Source organism: Leucoraja erinacea, chromosome 5 (assembly GCF_028641065.1).
Source record: "Leucoraja erinacea ecotype New England chromosome 5, Leri_hhj_1, whole genome shotgun sequence".
Taxonomy (NCBI): Eukaryota; Metazoa; Chordata; class Chondrichthyes; order Rajiformes; family Rajidae; genus Leucoraja; species Leucoraja erinaceus.
In genome coordinates this window covers 74,762,034-74,785,376 of record NC_073381.1, presented here as the reverse complement: position 1 = coordinate 74,785,376, position 23,343 = coordinate 74,762,034, and the positions used below count along the sequence as shown (strand labels likewise).

The 23,343-nt window shown below is 44.5% G+C and overlaps 1 protein-coding gene across 8 annotated transcripts in view; it reads right to left on the bottom strand.

The window, feature by feature from the left end:
* The window catches only part of LOC129697415 (ensconsin-like), a 104,960-nt gene that overhangs the window by 48,801 nt on the left and 32,816 nt on the right, over positions 1-23,343 (bottom strand). For 2 of the 8 annotated variants that reach the window (XM_055635933.1, XM_055635935.1), the window contains exon 1: positions 22,738-23,094. The exons of 2 other annotated variants lie outside the window; for them this stretch is intronic. In XM_055635933.1, the coding sequence (XP_055491908.1) occupies positions 22,738-22,867 (130 nt within the window). In that variant the 5' untranslated portion in view covers positions 22,868-23,094. Of the gene's footprint in view, positions 1-22,737; positions 23,109-23,343 lie in introns of those variants that run through there. 4 more of the 8 variants (XM_055635927.1, XM_055635930.1, XM_055635928.1 and 1 more) reach the window with 4 other exon arrangements.

Below are 23,343 nucleotides of genomic sequence, written 5' to 3'. Positions count from 1 at the left end.
CCAAATGTGCTGCTATCCCATCTTTAATAACTGACTAGCAGTTTCCCCACTACCGATGTTAGACTAACTGGTCTGTAATTCCCCATTTTCTCTCTCCCTCCCTTCTTAAAAAGTGGGGTTACGTTTGCTACCCGCCAATCTTCAGGAACTACTCCAGAATCTAGAGTTTTGAAAGATTATTACTAATGCATCCACTATTTCTGGAGCTACTTCCTTAAGTACTCTGGGATGCAGCCTATCTGGCCCTGGGGATTTATCGGCCTTTAATCCATTCAATTTACCCAACACCAATTCCCGGCTAACCTGGATTTCACTCAATTCCTCCAACTCCTTTGACCCGCGGTCCCCTGCTATTTCCGGCAAATTATTTATGTCTTCCTTAGTGAAGACGGAACCAAAGTAGTTATTCAATTGGTCCGCCATATCCTTGTTCCCCATGATCAACTCACCTGTTTCTGACTGCAAGGGACCTACATTTGTTTTAACTAATCTCTTTCTTTTCACATATCTATAAAAACTTTTGCAGTCAGTTTTTATGTTCCCTTCCAGTTTTCTTTCATAATCTATTTTTCCTTTCCTAATTAAGCCCTTTGTCCTCCTCTGCTGGTCTTTGAATTTCTCCCAGTCCTCCGGTATGCTGCTTTTTCTGGCTAATTTGTACGCATCATCCTTCGCTTTGATACTATCCCTGATTTCCCTTGTTATCCACGGATGTACTACCTTCCCTGATTTATTCTTTTGCCAAACTGGGATGAACAATTTTTGTAGTTCATCCATGCAGTCTTTAAATGTCTTCCATTGCATATCCACCGTCAACCCTTTTAGAATTAATTGCCAGTCAATCTTGGCCAATTCACGTCTCATACCCTCAAAGTTACCTTTCTTTAAGTTCAGAACCATTGTTTCTGAATTAACAATGTCACTCTCCATCCTAATGAAGAACTCAACCATATTATGGTCACTCTTGCCCAAGGGGGCACGTACAACAAGATTGCTAACTAACCCTTCCTCATTACTCAATACCCAGTCTAAAATAGCCTGCTCTCTTGTTGGTTCCTCTACATGTTGATTTAGATAACTATCCCGCATACATTCCAAGAAATCCTCTTCCTCAGCACCCCTGCCAATTTGATTCACCCAATCTATATGTAGATTGAAGTCACCCATTATAACTGTTTTGCCTTTGTCGCACGCATTTCTAATTTCCTGTTTGATACCATCTCCAACTTCACTACTACTGTTAGGTGGCCTGTACACAACCCACCAGCGTTTTCTGCCCCTTAGTGTTTTGCAGCTCTACCCATACCGATTCCACATCCTCCAAACTAATGTCCTTCCTTTCCATTGCATTAATCCCCTCTCTAATCAGTAACGCTACCCCACCTCCTTTTCCTTTCTGTCTATCCCTCCTGAATATTGAATATCCCTGGATGTTCAGCTCCCAGCCTTGGTCACCCTGGAGCCATGTCTCCGTGATCCCAACTATATCATAGTCATTAATAGCTATCTGCACATTCAACTCATCCACCTTATTACGAATGCTCCTTGCATTAAGACACAAAGCCTTCAGGCTTGTTTTTACAACACTCTTACCCCTTATACAATTATGTTGAAAATTGGCCCTTTTTGATATTTGCCCTGGTTTTGTCTGCCTGCCACTTTTACCTTTCACCTTGCTACCTATTTCTTCTACCCTCATTTTACACCCCTCGGTCTCTACGCTCACACATTTAAGAAACCCTTTCCCTTTAACTCCATCCTCCACTATCCCATTCGACACCCCACCCTCCTTATTCAGTTTAAAGCCACCCGTGTAGCAGTGGCAAACCTGCCTGCCAGAATGCTGGTCCCACACCTGTTAAGATGCAATCCGTCCCTTTTGTACAGTTCCCCCTTACCCCAAAACAGATCCCAGTGATCTAAGAATCTAAATCCCTGCCCCGTACACCAGTTCCTCAGCCACACGTTCAGGTCCCGTATCTCCCTGTTCCTGCTCTCGCCAGCACGGGGAACTGGAAGCAAACCGGAGATAACAACCCTGGAGGTCCTGCTTTTCAACATTTTTCCGAGCTCTCTAAAGTCACGTTGCAGAATATTCATCCCCTTTTTTCCGACATCGTTTGTGCCGACATGCACTACCACTTCCGGATGTTCACCTTCGCCCTTGAGGATTTTCTGCACTCTGTCCGTGACATCCTGGATCCTGGCACCGGGAAGGCAGCACGCCATCCTCGCATCCCGTCTGTTGCCGCAGAAACCCCTGTCCGTACCTCTCACGATGGAGTCTCCCACTACAATGGCCTTGCCTGCCTTAGGCCTTTTTGGTTTTGGCTCAACAGCCCTATTCGCATCATAGGCCAGTCCGCCGCTCACGTCTTCTGTCCCAACAGCTTCTAAGCGGATGAACCGGTTTACAAGAGGTACATCACCCGGGGACGTTGGCATTCCATGCTTCCCTCCCTTTCTCACTGTCTCCCACCTTCTCTCTTCCAGTACCTTAGGTGTAACAATGGTACTGTAGGACTTGTCAAGGAACGACTCCGTTTCTCGTACGAACCGGAGGTCATCCACTTGCTTCTCCAGTTCCCCAACACGGCCCTTCAGGAGCTCTACCTGGATGCATTTTTCGCATTTGTAGCAGCCAGAGGCACCAGCGGTGTCCTTGACCTCCCACATACTGCAAGCATCGCACTGAATCAGCTTGCCTGACATCTCCTTCTTTTGTCTCTACCTCTCAAGCGTATTGCGTGGTCTCCTCTCCTCGGCCTCCTCGCCAAAGACTCTCGAGCCAAAGACTCACACTTTTCTCACAGGGCACTTCCCTCACTAGGCCACTCACTCACTGCCGCTCGCAAAGAGCTGTCCTGCTTAAATTGACTGATAAATTGCCTGATTTACCAACTTACAAAGCAAATTCCTCAGTTTTCAACTGTTTTCACCCCTCTCCTCCCACTTGGGCTACAGCAATCAGTCGTATCTCTTGCTAATCTGTTGCTGCTGTTGTTCCTCCCAAATCTACAGCAGTACTGGACATGGCCCCTGCTTGGCCAGACTTCACAAATGGGGCAGCAGTCCAACCCCACGGTGTGCTTGTGGAGAGCAGCAAACAATGCAACACATCATTGAAGCATGCCCTCAACAAAGACTCAAAGGATATCCGATTGGATCCTGAACTTTCTGATGGAGCGACCACAGGCAGTGAGACTGGGCCTGCACCTGTCCTCTACTATCACCCTGAGCACCAGCACACCACAGGGCTGTGTACTAAGCCCCATGCTCTACTCCCTCTTCACTCATGACTGTGTTCCTGCATTCGACACCAACACCATCGTGAAGATTGCAGACGACACAACAGTGATTGGGCTGATCACCGACGGTGATGAAACAAAATACAGAGCGGAGGTGCAGAACCTGGCTGACTGGTGCGCACGTAACAACTTGTCACTAAACACCTCTAAGACCAAGGAGCTGATTATTGACTTCAGGAGGTCCCATAATGGAGAATACGCCCCAGTCTCCATCTACAGGGAAAGTGTGGAGAGAGTGTCCAGCTTTAAGTTTCTGGTCACTAACATTTCAGAGGACCTCACATGGTCCATCAACACCAACGTTGCTGGTCAAGAAGGCACAGCAACGACTGTTCTTCCTGAAGACATTAAAAAAGACTGAAGAAGGGTTTCGGCCCGAAACGTTGCCTATTTCCTTCGCTCCATAGATGCTGCTGCACCCGCTGAGTTTCTCCAGCTTTTTTGTGTACCTTCGATTCTCCAGCATCTGCAGTTCCTTCTTAAACATTAAAAAAGACTGGTCTGCCCCAACAGCTGCTGACAACCTTCTACCATTGCACCACAGAGAGCATATTAACATATGGCATCTCTGTGTGGTATCTCAGCTGCAAGAGGGGGAGAGGAGAGCTTTTCAGCGCGTCGTTCACAGAGCGCAGAGGATTATTGGGACACAGCTACCAGCCTTGGAGGGCATCTACCACACACGGTGCCTCAGGAAGGCCGTCAGCATCCATAAAGACTCCTCACACCCTTGTAATGGACTGTTCAAACTACTTCCCTCCGGCAGACGTTACAAGGCCTTCTATGCCCGAACCTCCAGACTCAAACAGTTTCATTCCCAGAGCTATAGCGGCTCTGACCCGGCCCTGCTGAGTGCCTCCCATCCCACCTGGATTGTCTCCCTCAGATGGTCACGCCGCACAGTTTATTTTATTTCTTTTTTTTTGACATCGGTTGGAAGCTGCATACCAAATCTCGTTGCACTCATGTGCAATGGCAAGAAAAGATATTATTATTATTATTATGAGAAGATAATTGTGATTGATGGAGGTCAATCATCCCAGCCCCAGAATGTAACTGTTGGAGTTCCTCAAAGCAGTATCCATCAGCCAACCATCATCTGGTTCTTCTATTAACACACTTCAATCAGAAGGTGAGATTGAGGTAAAAGTGGTGGGGGGGGCAGCAGAATGTTTGCTTCATGATCAATTTCATTTAAATCCTCCGCAAATTAAGTAATGGGCCAAAGGCTTGTCCCTAGACTGTACTATTCTGATGCTGTTCTGCTCTATGTCCCAAGGCCTGCCCAGAACAAAACCCAGACATTGTTCAAATGTTAGGTACACTAAAATGCTGGAGAAACTCAGCGGGTGCAGCAGCATCTATGGAGCAAAGGAAATAGGTAACGTTTCGGGCCGAAATCCTTCTTCAGACTGATGTTCAAATTGGTCAAATGTTGGCTGTTTAGAGGCAAGTAACATTCGTATCAATAAATGCTTTGCAATGCCCATCTCCAACAAGAGAGAGGCCATCACCAAGCTTGACCTTTAATGACTTTGCCATCATGGTGTTTCCCTACCATTAACATCCTGAGGGTCACTATTCACCAGAAACTCAAACCGGGCCAGCCACATAAATAGCAAATACACACAAAATGGTGAAGTAACTCAGCAGGTCAGGCAGCATCTCTGGAGAAAAGGAATAGGTTGCACTTTGGGTTGAAACACTCCTTCAGACTATTCCTATTCTCCAGAGATGATACATGACCTACTGAGTTAATCCAGCACTTTGTGCTCATCTTCAGTGTAAACCAACATCTGCAGTTCTTTCTGACATATAGCAGGTCAGTGGCTGGATATCCTGCAACAAGTGAATCATCTCTCTTGAAACACCAAGGCCTTATCACCAACTACAAAGTACAAGTCAAGAGCATGATGAAATACTCTACCTGGAAGAGTACAGCTCCAAACCACACCAGAACATCAACTGTCCAGGATAAATGGCCAGCTCGAATGGCCCTGTATACACCACCCATTCATTCTCTTCATTATGTACCATACAAGATGCACTGCAATTATTTGCTCAGGCCACTCCATCTTTTATCCTCTGCTTTCAGATAGCTTGCATCCTAAATCCTATTTTGACCTGCTCGAAACACAGGACCTTTTATCTTTTCTACTCTGATTTCTGAAGTAAACTTCTCCGATCTTGAAAGGGAAAAGATTTTCAAACACGCCATACCTTTTTTCAGTGCATTATTTTCACTTTGTGTTGGGCTGACATAAATAAATACATTTACAAGTAAATGTATCCAATTATTTTTACGAGTTCAGAAAGTATTTATTCCCCACTTCCAGTACAAAATCTGTAAACCCTGCAGTTCACGGTTCTTCTGGTACAAATCCAAGTTTTGTTAATAGCTTGATAATGGTTTTTCTCCTCTATCAATCTCTCAGACAGTGATTCTTGAACTCTCAACACCTCCAAGCTGATCAAAAAGGCACAGCAGCGCCTTTACTTCCTTAGGAGGCTCAAGAAAGCCCACCTGTCCCCCCAGATCCTGACCAACTTTTACCGCTGTACCATAGAGAGTATCCTGACCACCTGCTTCACGGTATGGTACAGCAGCTGCACTGCTGCGGACAGGAAAGCACTACAACGGGTGGTGAAAACCGCGCAGCACATCATCGGTGCCCCGCTCCCTGCCATGGATGCCCTCCACCGAAAACGGTGTCTGAGACGGGCTGGGAAGATCATCAAAGACCCCTCACACCCCAACCATGGACTGTTTGCCCTCCTCCCATCAGGGAGGCGGTACAGGAGCCTCAGGTCACGTACCAGCAGGATGAGGAAAAGCTTCTATAACAACACAATCACACTGCTGAACTCGGAGTCCCGACGATAGACTTCTCTGGTCCCTCCGTCCCCCTGTGGTTAATCATTCTGTATTTCCTGATTATTCTGTATCTTCTCTCTTTCTATTTTTTTTTCTTGTTTTTTTCTCTTTATGTACAACTACTACGGACTGACGCAAAACTGCATTTCGTTGTACTGATACTTGTATTTTGTGCGATGACATTAAAGTTGAATTGAATTGAATAACTTTTTCTTTACTTCTCTGAAACAAGAGGATGGTATCTCAAATGGGTCATTTATTCAGGACTGCAATGAGAAGCAATTTCTTCAGCCAGAGCTGACTGAATCTTTGAAAGTCTCCATCAGCATACTCAAGAATCGAGGGATATGGTCAATGGAGGAAAGTGGAGGTGAAGTCAAAGATCAGCCATATTCTGAATGAACGGCAAAGCGTCGACAAAAAGGACAGATCAGCTTACTTGAAGGGCTGTGTCTATTTCTCCATGTTCGCACCAAATTTAAAAAAGTTGAACTACACACAAAATACTCTTCCGTCATTAGCTTTTCAACCAGATGGAGTCAGCAGCAGTTTATCACCATGACGTTGCCCTCAGATATTCATCAATCCTATTCACCCCTCCTACATTCTTCTTGTAACTTTAGGTTTAGAGGGATATAAAACCAAACACAGGCAAGTGACTAACATAGATGGGGCATCTTAGTAAAATTCAGTGCTGTATGACTTCGCAACACTCTGGTCAAATTGCATGGTGGAACAAAAAGCTAATGGGCAAAAAGCCACAAAGGACCAATTTGCAATTAAATTACAACTGGAGCTCCAAGTCAAGGTAGCTAGGGCCATGACAACATGGAGTGTTTAAAATGAAGGATGGCTTAAAAGGTCAGAATCAGAGCAGAGGAATCAAACATCTAAAAAGCTGGTGGATATCGGGAGTTTGCTCGGCAGTCGAGGTCACGACCCGTGATCCGTACCGTTGCCACGCAACGCCTTCTGGAGTACAGCGGTGAACGTCAGGTAAGCACTTATTATGGCTGCCAGTACAGCAGGGGCCTGTCCCAGCATCCAGGCTCCACGCTAACTGGTTCCACTCTCGCAGACCACTGGCCGACATCGGCGGAGGGAGGAAAATCACCCGGTGCGTGGGTCGGGGTCTGGGGGTCGTGAATCACCCTCACATGGGGTGTGGGTCGGGGTCCCAGGGGGTGAATCATCTCGGTATGCGAGTCGGGGTCTGGGGGTCGTGAATCACCCTGGGGTGTGGGTCGGGGTCCCAGGGGGTGAATCATCTCGGTATGCGAGTCGGGGTCTGGGGGTCGTGAATCACCCTGGGGTGTGGGTCAGCATCCCAGGGGGTGAATCATCCCGGTGTGGGGGTCGGGATCTGGTGCCGGTGCAGGGTGGTTAGTGACTGGGTGGGCAGAGGGACCAGACTGTCCCCAATGCTCTTGTAGCTGACGGGGACGTTGCCGTGTGTCCACTGCCTGGAGCCACGGCCCCGCTCCACCCGTGTGTGCGCTGCCGACTCACAGCCTGTTAAGTACGGTCACACAGGGGGAGATAGGGCAGAGGGCAGCCGTGGCCGGACAGCGCTGACCCCAGGACTAGAGCGGGGGCTGTCCCGAGGGAGCTGCTCCTTCGGCTGCTTACACTTTGGTGCTCGGGCTCAGTTACCCTCCGGGCGGTCGTGGCCCGGGACTTGCCATCAATCTGCCGGCACAGTGCTCTTTCGCAAGTCAGTGAGCAGCAGTGAATTTGGTGGTTTCCTCTCACGGTTACCCCTATTTCCACAATTTTTTACAGCACAAAAATATACAATTTTGGCGGATATTTAACAGGTAAGAACGTACGTGTTTCGTGTGTTACTAATGTATGCCGGAAGCTGCCTTGTACTCCAGAAGTATTGAGCTACTCCGTGCGTCACGCCCTTTGACCTGATGACCTTACGTGCAACCTCCCTATAGACAGGGCAGAGCAGTCACAAGGTACAAACACATTTCGAAAAAAATTACTTAGCTGCAAAACAGTGTAGGACAAGTAATTGAAATTATAACATAAAGTCAAGACATTTCGAAGTGAAAAGGCAATGATTAAGCCTGTCACTGTTGTAGTTAAGCACAGGAACAATAGATAAGAATTTTGGGCTACTTATTCAATGACAAGTTCAGATTCCAATCTGGCAGTTAGGGAAATAAACGGGGTTATCTCAGTAACGAAAGCTATACAACTGCTAGATGATCCAAGGTAGACACAAAATGCTGAGGGGGAGGGAGCATCTCTGGAGAGAAGGAATGGACGATGTTTCGGGTCCAGACCCTTCTTCAGAATGATGTCGGGGAAGGACAAAGATAGAATGTAGGCGGAGACAAAAGACTAGTGGGAGAACTGGGAAGGGGTAGGAGACGGAGAGAGAGGGAAAGCAAGGGCTATTTGAAGTTAGAGAACGACTGCGGTGTAAACGACCCAAGCAAAATATGAGGTGCTGTTCCTCAAATTTGCGCTGGGCCTCACTCTGACAATGGAGGCGGCTGAGGACAGAAAGGTCAGATTGGAAATCTGACCTTAGGAGGTTGGACAGGCTAGATGCAGGAAGACGGTTCCCGATAAAAACATAGAAAATAGGTGCAGGAGCCTGCACCGCCATTCAATATGATCATGGTTGATGTTGGGGAAGTCCAGGACAAGGGGTCACAGTTTATGGATAATGGGGAAATCCTTTAGGACCGAGGTGAGAAAAACACTTTTCACTCAGAGAGTGGTGAGTCTCTGGAACTCTATGCCACAGAAGGTAGTTGAGGCCAGTTCATTGGCTATATTAAAGAGGGAGTTAGATGTGGCCCTTGTGGCTAAAGGGATCAGGGGGTATGGAGAGAAGGCAGGTACAGGATACTGAGTTGGATGATCAGCCATGATCATATTGAATGGTGGTGCAGGCTCGAAGGGCCGAATGGCCTACTCCTGCACCTATTTTCTATGTCTATGAAATGGAAGGGGGAGTTGGTGCTGAGCCACCGGGAAATCAGGTTGGGTAAGGCGGACTGACCAGAGGTGTTCAGCGAAACAATCGCCAAGCCTGCGCTTGGTCTCGCCGATGTAGAGAAGTTGAACACCTGGAACAGTAGATGAGGTTGGAGGGGGTGCAAGTGAACCTCTGCCTCACATGGAAAGACTGTTTGGGTCCTTGGATGGAGTCGAGGGGGGAGGTAAAGGGACAGGTGTTGCATCTCCTGCAGTTGCAGGGGAAAATACCCGGCGGGGAGGGGGTGGTTTGGGTGGGAAGGGACGAGTTGCCCAGGGCGTTTCGGAGGGAACGGTCTCTGCGGAAAGCAGAAAGGGGTGGAGATGGGAAGATGTGGCCAGTAGTGGGATCCTGTTGGAGGTGGTGAAAATGTTGGAGGATTATATGCTATATGTGACCACTGATGGCGTGGAAGGCAAGGACCCTTATCCTCACCTTCCACCCCAACAGCCCACTTGTCCTCACCTTCCACCCATCAGCCCCCTTGTCCTCACCTTCCACCCTATCAGCCGTCGTATACAGCATCCTCTTAAATTCTTAAATTTATCCTCAGTTCAGGTGAAATTAAAGATCAACAAAAAATGGTTCCTACACCTTAGCAAGCACTTCCTGCAAACAAATAAATCAACGGTCTCCTCCCAAATATAGAAATTAGACCTGAACATATCTGATAGATTTGTTTAAATAAAATATTTAGAAAGGATTTACTCCTATTCTGAGCATTTATCCTGCTTTTCTCTTATACCAATGAACAATAAGCCAGTGATCCTTTTGAACAATTAAATTCATTTTATTGAAAAATTTCTGCGCCAGATTCCAGCATTTATTAAAATAATTTGCTGCACAGGGATCTGCTGACGTGTCACAATGTTTACTGAAGCCCAGTGTTTTCTGCTTAGTTCCACGCCTATGTGACCGAAATAACTTGTCAGGCGATGTACTGTTGCATATTTTAGCTGCATGCAAATAGATTACTGGTTTAGCTAGAAATGCAGTTCACATGACTGTGTGCTCGCAAAGACAACTGTTAGGTATATCCTGGACATTCACTAAACCTTCCACGCATGTTTGTGCAGCCTAGTTAACCATTTTAGAAGTGCAATGCTGAAAAGTACAAAGACAAAAATTGACTATTCCTTTAAAGTATCCAACTTTTATTTTTGTTTTAATGGTTCAAGTACAAGGTGCAGTTGTGTAATGCACATTTCTGCTGCAGGAATAAAGAAACCAATACAGGTGCACAACCTTTTATCCGAAAGCCTTGGGACCAGACACTTGTCGGATTTCGGACATTTTCGGATTTCAGAATGGAAGATTTTTAGCGTAGATTAGGTAGGTAGCGCGGGCGGCTTGAAAAGTCTGGAGCAGCTGCCTCCTCCCCGGAGACCGGGAGAATCATTGCATAAATGTTAGTCAGTTAGTTTGGAGGGATTTTATGTGGTGGTGGTGGTGTAAGGGTGAAGGGGGAAACTTTAATTCTTAGTCCCCTACCTACCTGGTCGGCGACTCCCAACCTCGCGGAGCTGGGGGCTCCGTCCGGCCGCGGGCGGCGCCGGTTGTGGCTCCGACCCCGGCAACTCTACCCCTGGCTGCGAGGCGCTCCAAATCCAGCGCGGCCCGCGGCCGGACGTCCCAGCTCCGAGAATGTCGGGAGTCGGCGGCGTCGCAGCCAAAGATCCTAGAGGAGCTCCGCTATAGGATCTTTGGTCGCAGCGCTGGGATACCAGCGGGGAGCGGGCAATGCCTTACCGGGTCGCCGTGCGGCAAGCTCCGGATCGCTGTGGCCGCCTTCTTCCAACATTCGCGGAGCGTCGCTGGATTTGGAGCCGCGGAGCTGGGGGCTCCGTCCAGCCGCGGGCGGCGCCGGTTGGAGCTCCGACCCCAGCAACTCTACCCCTGGCTGCGCGGCTCCAAATCCAGCGACGCTCCGCGATGTTGTGTGTCGGCGGCCACAGCGCTCCGGAGCTTGCCGCACGGCGACCCGGTAAGGCATTGCCCGCTCCCCGCTGGTATCCCAGCGCTGCGACGTCGCCGACTCCCGACATTCGCGGAGCTGGGGCGTCCGGCCGCGGGCCGCGCTGGATTTGGAGCGCCTTGCAGCCAGGGGTAGAGTTGCCGGGGTCGGAGCTACAACCGGCGCCGCCCGCTGCCCCACCGGCCACAGCGCTGCGGAGCTTACTGCACGGCGACCCGGTAAGGCATTGACCGCTCCCCGCCTCTCCGACCAGGTAGGGGACTAAGAATTAAAGTTTACCCCTTCACCCCCCTTCACATAAAAGCCCTCCAAACTAACTGACTAACATTTAAGCAATGATTTACAGATGTTTAAGCGTCTCCCGGTCTCCAGGGAGGAGGCAGCCGCTACAGTAGTACAGACCTGGGTTGACCGTGGGTCGTTTGGGGTCAAGTTTGGCGCCAAACGCGAGCTTTGGTGCGCAGACGACATCTGGAAAAAATGGCCGGTTTTCGGAGCTTTTCGGTTTCTGGAACACCGGATAAAAGGTTGTGCACCTGTACATGGATAGCAACAAGGCCATTCAGCCTGCTGTGTGCATGCCAGCCGTATGCAACAGCAACACTAACATTCGGTCGTCTCCTCCATAGCCTTGCAAGCTGTTTCCATTGTCAGACTCATTTAGCTCTCTTTTGAATGACACAGATGCATCAGCCCCCACTGTAACTGGCAGCAAATTCCACATCCCAACTACTGATACTCCACAGGTCTTTTATCACTTTCGATCATTTACATCTATCTTCTATGATTTGTTCGTGATCCTTCTGCTCCCTTCTGGGAACAATTTCACTCCACCTACTAGGACTATTCCATTCATAATTGCAAATACCTCTATCAGATTCCCTCACAATATCCTTTTATACCCCACCCCCCAGGACAACACCTACAGTTTCCTCATACTATTCATGTACTGAATATCCCACACAATTTCTGTAAATCTAAGGACCTCATCTTTCCAAATAATAATTCAATTGTGGTTCAATCAATTGTGGCTGGTTGTTCACAGAATTACTTAAAAATCCCACCTTCCATCACTAAACCCATAACCCCAGAAGAACACTGCCTCTCCCACTCATTGAAACAAAATGTTTCACGAAAGATAAAGATCTTTTCTCGCCTCCTCTTAAATTCTATCAATTACTTCAAATTCACATCCCTCATTTTTTTTTACCCCTCTGCTTTACTCTAACACACATTTAAAATTGAGAGGCCTAGATAAGCTTTACCTTTGCAACAGGTTGAAAAGTTTATCAAAAACCCGAAACGTCCAACAATCCTTTCCCTCGCACAGATACTATATACCTTGCCGAGTTACTCCAGCAGATTGTTTGTTGCTCCAGATTTGGACCTTTGCTATCTGTGGTGCCTTTAGCTGATCCAGTCTTGCTCATAGCTACCAGTGTTCAGTCCAGACAACATCCTCAAATTTTCTCTGTGCTCTCTCCAGCATTATCACATCTTTCATGTTAATGTGGTGACCTGAACTGTATGCAGTCTTCTATCTGTGGTCTAACTAACTATGTGTGTATAGGAATGTACTGCAGATGCTGGTTTACCCCGAAGATAGACACAAAATGCTGGAGAAACTCAGTGGAACAGGCAGCATCTGTGGATAGAAGGGATGGGTGACGTTTCAGGTCGAGACCCTTCTTCAGAATGGAGAAAGTCTGAAGAAGTCTCAACCCAAAACATACCTTCTATCCAGAGATGCTACCTGTTATCCAGCATTTTATGTCTATTAACAACATGTGCAGTTCTAGTATAATCCCTCTCCTCACAAATTCTATGGATTACCTAAAAAAAGGAAAGCATCCCCTATGTATTTTTGACAGTGTCCTCCTACCTTTAAGCATAAGTGGACATGCACTCTGTAGTACTCATAGCCTTGTAGCTCTTCTCTGGATTGAATCCCATTGGCCAGTTTTCTACCCACTGACCATATCTTATAGTATAGTATAGTATATCTTTATTGTCATTTTCCTGAGTACTCACATATCCAGAGGAAACAAAAAAACGTTGCTCAACCAGTGTCCGTTCAGTGTGCAGTAAAAAATAAATAGAAATAAAAATACATATATCATGAACAAATTAAACACTCTACTCTCTACTAAACATCAACAGGCGTTCCAATCGGCAGCGGCACGACAGTGGCTCTGCTGCAGTGTGTCCAGGTTGGTGGTTGGTGCGCGATACTTTGGCAGGGGGCAAAGTCCATTTATCAGTCTTATAGCCTGCGGGAAGAAGCTGAGGAGCATCCTGCTGGTTTTGCAGCTAATGCTCCTGTACCTCTTCCCAGATGGCAGGATGGAGAATATGTGATGCGATGGGTGGTAGGGGTCTTTGATGATGGAGATGGCTCTGCTGATACATCTCTTCCTGTATATGTCCAGCAGGAAAGGGAGTGGAGCACCAATAATCCTGCTGGCGGTCTTCACAATCCTGTCTAGTTGGTGCCGTTCGTACGCCTTGCAGCTCCCGAACCAGGAAGTGATGCCGTAGGTTAATGTGCTCTCGATTGTCCCCCTATAAAAAGTTCGTAGGTGTGTAGTGGGGAGACCTGCTTTCCGTAGTCTTCGGAAAGGGTGTAGTCGCTGCTGGGCTCTCTTGACCAGTGCTGTGGTGTTGGTCGTGGACGTCAGGCCATCTGACAGGTGGAGTCCTAGGAACTTCACGCTGCTGACCCTTTCCACATCAGCTCCATCGATGTGCAGAGATGTATGGTGTTGTTTTCCCGCCCTCCTGAAGTCAACCACCATCTCCTTAGTTTTTCCCACGTTGAGAATGAGTTTGTGGGATTTGCACCATCCTGTGAGCAGCTCCACCTCCATTCTTCCATACCACCTTCTTGTATTTTAAAGCTTTCCTTCTCACCGTCAATAACAGGGCCACTTTTGAATCATCTGCAAACATTTATCATATCCCCTACATTCATATCTAAATTATTCATGTTGCAAAAAGCCAAGGACTGAGTACAGAGCCCATTTGATATACACACTGTAATGGCCTTTGTCACAAAAAAAACATGCATCAACCATTGCCCTTGATTTTCATAGTTTGTCAGCTTTGAATTGCTACATTATTTGGGATTCCTTGCAATTTCATATTTTTTTAATATAGACCGTCTTGCAAATCTTATTTAAAAACCACACTAACATCCATGCTGAAAAAGCCAAATGAACTGCCTTCTTCCTCATTACGTCCAAAAGATTTTTAATTACGTTAGTCCGATATGAACTTCCACGAAGAAATTTACACTGGGTGCTCATGATTAATTTACATCTTTCTAAATGAACGTTTTCACAATCCCTTAGGATGGATTCCAATCATTTGCCCACCATGTAAAACTGGCTTCCAATTACTGCTTTATTCTTGAGATACAGCACTGAAACAGGCCCTTTGGCCCACCGAGTCTGTGCTGACTGGCGATCACCCTGTGCAAATGATCCTATACACCAGGGATAATTTACAATTTGTTTTACCAAAGCCAATTAACCTACGTCTTTGGTGTTGGGGGGGGGGGGGGAAATCGGACCACCCGGAGAAAACCCACATGGTTACAGGGAGAATGTACAAACTGCATACAGACAGCATCCCTAGTCAGGACCAAACCCAATCCAGACTATGGGTCCTGGCACTGTAAGGCAGCAACTCTACCGCTGCGCCACTGTGTTATCTAGCAATGCACAAATATATCAATCCTTCAATTTTCTAGCATCAATCCCGCAGTCATGAAGGATCAGAAAACAATTAATTCCTTGCCAATTTTTTCCATTCCATTTTAAAAGCCAGAGATAGTTCACATATAGATGCCAATTGGTTCGCTTTCAAAGATCCATTCAAGCAGCCTTTCCTACTGTGTTCATCGCATCTAATATTTAATGTATTCCTTAAGTACAAAGTTGGCATTAGTAACAATTAGGGATGGACAACAATGCCAGCATTTCTGGAGAAAGGGAATAGGTGACATTTCGGGTCGAGACCCTTCTTCAGACTGAAGAAGGGTCTCGACCCGAAACGTAACCTATTCCTTTTCTCCAGAGATGCTGTCTGACCCACTGAGTTACTCCAGTTTTTTGTGTCTATCTTCGGTTTAATCCAGCATCTGCAGTTCCTTCCTACGCAACAATGCCAGCAATAACTACATTTCATAGTTTTAAAAAATTAATTTGATCCAATCAGCATATTTTTGATTCCTTTCTCTTTCATGTACACATTCAACTTTTCTGTTAGCATTAACTACTTCAAGTAGCAGAAAATGTAGCTTTTAACCATGCTGGATAAGGCAGTCTTCAATTATTTAATGATATGATTATGTGTAAGCTATTACATTTTTGGGAATCCAAACTAGGGCAGGACCTTCATAGTGAACAATGGGGCCTTGGGAAGTGTTGTACTTCCATAGGGGTTTAGAAGTACATAGTTCACTGAAAGTAGCATCACAGGTAGATCAGATGGTGAAGGTGGCTTTTGGCACATTGACCTCATCACTTTGGGATTGCTTGAAGTATTGTGTTCAGTTTTAGTCAGCCTGCTATAGGAAATATGCCATTAGGCTGGAAAGGATGCAGATAAGATTTATGACGAAGTTGCCAAGACTCAAGGGCCTGAGTTATAGGGAGAGGTTGTGTAGGCTAGGACCTTATAACCTTGGAGTGCAGGAGGGTGAGGGGTGATCTTATAGGGGTGTTAAATATCATGAGGAGAATAAAAAGGGTGAATGCACAGTCATTTCCCAGGGTTGGGGAAACCAAGAACCAGGAACAGGTAGAGGTGAGAGGGAAGAGATTTGATAGGAACCCGAGGGACAACTTTTTCCTCACAGAGGGTGCTGGATGTGCCAGAGGAAGTAATTGAGGCAGGTATAATAATAATAACAGTTAAAAGACAGGTACGTGGATAGGAAAGTTCTGAGAGATATGGGCCAAATGCAGGCAACTGGAACTAGTTTAGATGGGTCATTGTGGTCAGCATGGATGTTTTGGGCCTGTTTCTGTGCTGTATGCCTCTATGATTCTAGTGATAGTCATGAACCCAAAATACAAATTCCCCAAATCTCTTGGTGCACGTGTTTTTGAAATTTTAATTACAATTGATTGAAAGGAAGGACACGGCAATTGGGAAATATGTCAAAATGTGAGCAATTTAATTGGCCAATTGATCCAATCATTGCTAGAAATTGCTCAGTTATATAGATATTGTGCAATGAATGACTACAAAAATTGATTCAATTTCACTTCCTTTTTGAGACAGTTACAATTTATAGAATATAAAACTACATCTCCTGCGCTGTCACTCCACATGGATAGACTTCACCATGGGGAAGTGGGGGTTGGGGAGGCATATTATGCCACAAACAATTCATCAGACTGCACATTGCAAATTCGCCTCACAGCATTTTTTTTTTGTTAGATGAAGTTCTTTGAATGCTACAACTGCCCTTTCTCTTCCCATGCCTCTCCATGTAAAACAAGTCTTGCTCTATATAAAAATACAATGAGTATGACATTTCATGATTTCCTCAAACATTTTACAACCAAAGTACTTTTGAAGTGTAAATCATTATAGTGTTGTAATTATCGCTTCCTCCCATACATAGAAAGATGACAGCTGGACGTTGGATATCACATTAATGGGCCAGTGAAATTTGGCAGCACCAGGGGAATGAATGACCAATGGGAAAAGAAGGTGAATGATTCAAGATGAAAGAGGTCAGCTCTCAGCATCCAGTAGCTGAAATATTTCAAATCAACAGCCTGCTTAATAAAAATGTCTATTACTCAACCAAAGTATTAATATTTTCATCCAGGCATACATTTTAGACACTTTTTGGATAAGCTATTCTAAATCTTGCATTAATTTATAAAAATTCAGCAATTAATTTTCATCCTAACACTCGCACATTTTTTTGCGATTGCCAATGACATCATTCATCTTTCCAGTGTCCAAAATAGGGTGCAATTTTATAATGCTATTAATTTATGTAATCGAGTAAATGTAATACAAGAATAAAGTTTCAGGTTTGTAGCTAAAACTTAGGTTTGGACTAGATATTTTTGCCTGAAGTATTGACAACCATGAAAGCAGCTTACCTTGAGTCTTATATAATTTTGGATGTTATGTGCCTATCCCACTAAGGCGACTTTTTTCAGCGACTGCTGGCGACTGTCACAGTCGTAGCAAGTAGCCGAAAAAGCGGCGACAGGAGCCCCCCTACGACAAGATACGACAACCTACCACCTAGTCGACGTCAAGCTAAGGCAAACTACCAACTGGCGACCCATTAGGACGTCCACCTACGACCACACAGACGACAACCTACGATAACCGAACTCAACCTACGTCCACCCGCGACAAGCTACGACAAGCAACGACCCTGTCGGCGACAACTGAAGACTATTCAGTCGCCGGTTGACGTAGGTAGTCGCCAATGGAATTCACCGAAGTCAGCACCCAGTGACAACCAACGTCACCTGGCGTCAACCTACGACAGGATAAGACATGGGGCGATTCAAATTCCAGCGGCGACCAGAAAAACATTACAACACTTTAAGCGACTTGAGGAGACTACTCACGACCATACAGGTGTCACCCCGCGACCATGTGGCGGATTGCCTAGTCGCCTGTAGTCGCCTAAAAAATCGCCTAAGCGGGGACAGGGGCTTGAGAAAGCTCTAGATACTTAACTTCTGATATATATTAAGTAACCACTTGTAACTCAAGTGATACTATTTTATAACAAATCCCACATTTCATAGGAATTTGATAGATTGGTAAAATTACGACATTTCAAATTAAATTACATTTGTATCAATTTCTAAATACAAGCTAGTCTAATTTAAATCTTTTGTTAGCAAATTTAAATTTATTTGGCACATTTAAGTTGCTATTATGGATATAAAAACCCCCCAATGATTATGTATTAATCCATCTCGCCTATTGGAAACATAGACATAGAAACATAGAAAATATGTGCAGGAGTAGGCCATTCGGCCCTTCGAGCCTGCACCGCCATTCAATATGATCATGGCTGATCATCCAACTGAGTTTCTCATCCCTGCCTTCTCTCCATACCCCCTGATCCCTTTAGCCCCAAGGGCCACATCTAACTCCCTCTTAATTATAGCCAATGAACTGGCTTCAACTACCTTCTGTGGCAGAGAATTCCACAGATTCACCACTCTCTGTGTAAAAAATGATTTTCTCATCTCTGTCCTAAAAGACTTCCCTCTTATCCTTAAACTGTGACCCCTATTTCTGGACTTCTCCAACATCTTCCTGCATCTAGCCTGTCCAACCCCTTAAGAATGTTGTAAGTTTCTATAAGATCCCCCCTCAATCTTCTAAATTCTAGCGTGTACAAGCCGAGTCTATCCAGTCTTTCTTCATATGAAAGTCCTGCCATCCCAGGAATCAGTCTGGTGAACCTTCTCTGTATTCCCTCTATGGCAAGAATGTCTTTCCTCAGATTAGGAGACCAAAACTACTGCAATGACAATGCCTTCACTTCCGAAACACAGTGATCTCTTAATTTCTCATACACAAACCTGCCTGGAAAACAAAAAAATCCATGTCTGCTGACAAGACTTAGCTCAACCTCATCACCTCATTCAAACCCTCTATCGTCTCTGATTTTTCATGTTATTTTTCTGTATTGGATGAGCAGAATTTCAACTAATCAGTCGCTGTAATGTTCATAGGTATTGCTTCTTAAAATTGACCATCAAATGCTACTGAACTTTTCTTTTAATAGCCTTTAAACTTGACCATATACAAAACGTGGCTATCCAATCCCAATTTAACCATTGACTGCGATTAACAAGCTTCATTGGCTTCTAAGACAGCACTTCAATTTTAAAAATCAAACACTACCAATCACTCACCAAATGGTGCCAGCACAACAACCTGGTTCTCAATATCAGTAAAACAATAGAACTGTTTGTGGACTTTGGAAGAGGAAGGTTGAGGACCCACACATATATATGTGCTTATATGCGTGTGTGTGCTTATATGCGTGTGTGTGTGTGTGTGTGTGTGTGTGTGTGTGTGTGTGTGTGTGTGTGTGTGTGTGTGTGTGTGTGTGTGTGTGGTGTGTGTGTGTGTGTGTGTGTGTGTGTGTGTGTGTGTGTGTGTGTGCTAATTAAAGTTCAGATTTTGTACGAGTTGAGTTTAATAGTCTGATGGCTGTGGAGAAGTAGCTATTCCTGAACCTGGTTTATGTCAATGGGACGGAGAGAGCAAATTCCTGGGCGTGCATATTTCCGACGGTCTTTCTTGGACCCAGCATACTGATTATAAAGAAAGCACATCGGCACCTCTACTTCCTGAGAATATTGCAGAGATTCAGTATGTCAAAGAGATTATCTTGAACATCTACAGGTGCACAGTAGAGCATTTTGACTGATTGCATCATGGCCTGGTTCGGCAACTTGAACGTCCAGGAGCGGAAAAGACTGCAAAAAGTTGTGAACACTGCCCAGTCCATCACCTGCTCGGACCTCCCCACCAACGAAAGGATATATCGGAGTCACTGTCTCAAAAAGGCAGCCAACATCATCAGACCCACACTATCCTGGCCACACACTCATCTCACCACTGCCAACGGGAAGAAGGTACAGGAGCCTGAGAAATGTAATGTGCAGGTTCAGGAACAGCTTCTTCCCTACAGGCATCAGGCTATTAAAGACTACAACCTCATTAGCTCTACTGTCAGAGCTAGGGAGGGGAGAAAGAAAGTTGACCTGGTCAGGCAGAATCCATTTATGTTTCTGGCATCTTCTCCTGGTTGAGTGGTTATAGGATTGGTGAAGAGTCAAGAATGTTTTATTGTCATATGTCCCAGATAGAATAATGAAATTCTTACTTTCTGCAGCACAACAGAATGTGTAATCATAATAAATAACATGATAAACAGGAGACAGAAAAAAAAGGTTCAGTGTGTGTGTGAACTTTTTTTTTTCCTGTCTCCCGTTTATCATGTTATTTATTATTACTACATATTCTGTGAGTAGATGTGGTTTGAGAGGTGCACGTGAATCTCTGTCTCACTTGGAAAGCTTGTTGGGAGTCCTTGAATGGAGGTGTGGGAACAGGTGCTGCATCCCCTGCAGCTGCAAGGAAAGTGCCTGGACGGGAAGAGATGAGCATTTTACGCAGAGAGGTCTCGGTGGAAAATGGAAAGGGGCAGGGATGGGAAGATGTGACTGGTGGTGGGATTGCATTGAAGATGAAGGAAATATCAAAAATGTAGGTGTTGGAAGCAAGGCTCATGGGATGAAAGGCAAGGACCAGGGAACTCTAACCTTGTTCAATCTGGGAAAGAGGGAGTCAGAGCTGAATTGGGGGAAACAGAGGAACCGCAGGTGAGAGTTCCATCCACAACAAGAGGGGGAAACCCGCACGTACTGAGGAAAGAGGACTTCTTGGATGTCCTTGCGTGGAAAGCTTCACCTTGAACGCACATTCAGTGAAAACTGAGAAACAGTATAGGATGCCACTCTTGCAAGAGGAAGGGCGAGAAGAGGTGTAGTCATGGTAGCTGCGGGAGACAGTGGGTTTGAAGTTTATGTCAGTGGATAGTTTAGGACTGGAAGATTTTGTAGAGCATTGGATGTTAATGGTATTAATTCCATCAATTCCCATTAGTATATTAGTTAACATTGAAGACATTTAAATCATTAGCATCAAAGTCTAGTAAAAGAAAAGCATTAAAAAATATCCAGAACCATTGGAGAAAAATGAAATGGACATGTTTTAGCTTAAAAAGTAAAGATGTGAGTTTTGGGTATATGTGCCCATCATATGTTGCCAATCTCATGGCCATAGAAAATGCAACGCCACGCAGGTTTTGTTGAAACTTTTACCGTTCAGATATTTAACAGCAATGCTTTATGTTCCGTCATGGATTGGAGATTATAAAAATACGTTACTAATGCGAAGTATACTCCTCATGTTAGAGTCCAACGCAGGCATTTCAAACTTTGCCCCCTAGGCAGCATTTGATCAATATAATCATCCTGTTTTGCAAGTCAAACAATGAAAAAAATGAAGTGCGTCAGCAGCAATATTATGACCGGAATTTAGCGTGAATTTAAAAACTCTCCCATTGTCAAAGTTATAACTATTAAGCATATTTTGCACACTTTTCTCTCACATAAAACTACAACTACAACACTGCGAATTAATAAATCTGTTTATCACTCTTGGCTAAATTTAGTCCTATTCCTACAAATCACAGTTGTGCCTTTCCACAAGATTCTTCATAACGGTAAAGGACCACACCTGAAATTTGACATAATAGAAATATTTCCACAACCTTTGCTAGTAAAGAAATAAAAACCCTTTTACACACTAGTCCAATGATAAAAGTACAACCAAATCTGAACGTAATGGCAAACAAAAGCATTATGTCAAAATCAAATACCATTGCCATAACATTAATTAAAAACAAATCATGCAGTCAGAGAAAAATTGAGTATTTCAGGCTATTCAGGCTTGATTTTTTTTGGTGAACCTAGCATAGCAATTTACTTCAATAAAAAGCAGATATCAAACTTAAGAGCTTATGGATAATATTTGTGTACAATATATTGAAGAAACCTTTGCTCAAGAAACACAATGTTGGAACTTCAAAAGAGGCAACTGAATTAATGAATAAAATACATTTAAGTCGTCACATCTAGTGCATTGGCAAGATAAATCAAAATCAATAACTACACTGAGCATCTAAATCCTCTAACGGTATAGATAGCATTCAAAGAGGAACTGCCAGCTTAGTCAATGGGGTATATGATAGATATTCTTATACAATAAGCAGGAATGAAGGTTTAGGTAAACAATTAATTCTTCATTTTGCCGTTTAAAAAACAATACTTTAAAATGGTGTTTCTCTGCAACGCAATTAGTATTACATTGTAGAGCACCAAAAGAGTTTTGACAAATGAGGTGACCCAGTAAATAAAGGTCCAAATTTAAACAATCATGGGAAGAGAATGAAGGTCAAACAAAAAACGAGAATATTCCAGAGCACTCATGCACTGCAGTTGCATTGCTAGACAAAAACAGCAGTATGTTGTAATTTGTAGTTCTGTGTCGACCAAAGAGCCAATTACATTGCATAATGCTATCATACTGACAGAGCTATCACTGAAGGGCACTGCTGCTGAAGATAAACAATTGTTAAAGGCTAATCATCAGATTCTGAATAACAGGATTTTACCAGACTGAATGGTCCATAATTTTTTTAATAAAAGTGTACTTTCATATTTGCTCAACATATTAACATCTTTCTCCAAAAAAACAAATGTTTATTTGTAGAAAAGGTAATAGGCATCATTACATTGTATACTATGCAATGTATACTATGATTCATTTTATTCACCATTATATTAAAAAATTAAGATAAATAAAAAGATAATACTCAGTTCAATAGAGCACACCATGGCACTAAAACATTTGCAAAATTTAATTTGCATTAGTTTGCATTGACAATCTCAGAGATTAAATCAGCCTCCAGTCGTAGTTTACAGTCCAAACTGACACATACCTTCTTCTGTTCTGGAATTTCTTATTCTGCAGAGCTCATCTTCTTCATCAATAGTGAATAAACCATGAAGCTTTGATTTCGCACTTGTCTTTTTCAACCTCTGTTTACCGACAGTGGTTGAGCCCGGCATGCTGTTATGACTGTCGTTGCCACTATAACACAGCCACTGATCCAGCAGCCTAGTAACATGGACTTAAAAGAACACCACCACCCCAAACCTCCGTTCATCTGCACACGCAGTATAGATTCCTTCTGGGTGAATTATGCCAGCTGACAATTACCAACAATTAGTAAAGCTTTTAGGGCCTTCAGCTTCCCACCTTCCATATCTAATTAAGTACTGCTCTAGCAGGTTATCTCTCTAGTCTTTGACCTGCATCAAATGCTCACAATTAGATCCTGGTTCACGCCTTTCTCCTTCCTGCAGAAGCAGTTAAAGCTGCTAAAGGAAAAAATGATGCACAAGAAAATGAAGAACACACCTATTAAAACAATTGCCACAACAACAGTGACATACACAAAGGCAATGAGACCATAAATGTCTCATCAGCTTGCTGTCACATATGCCAGAATGCAGCTACATCATTTTCAGTGTTCAGCTGATTC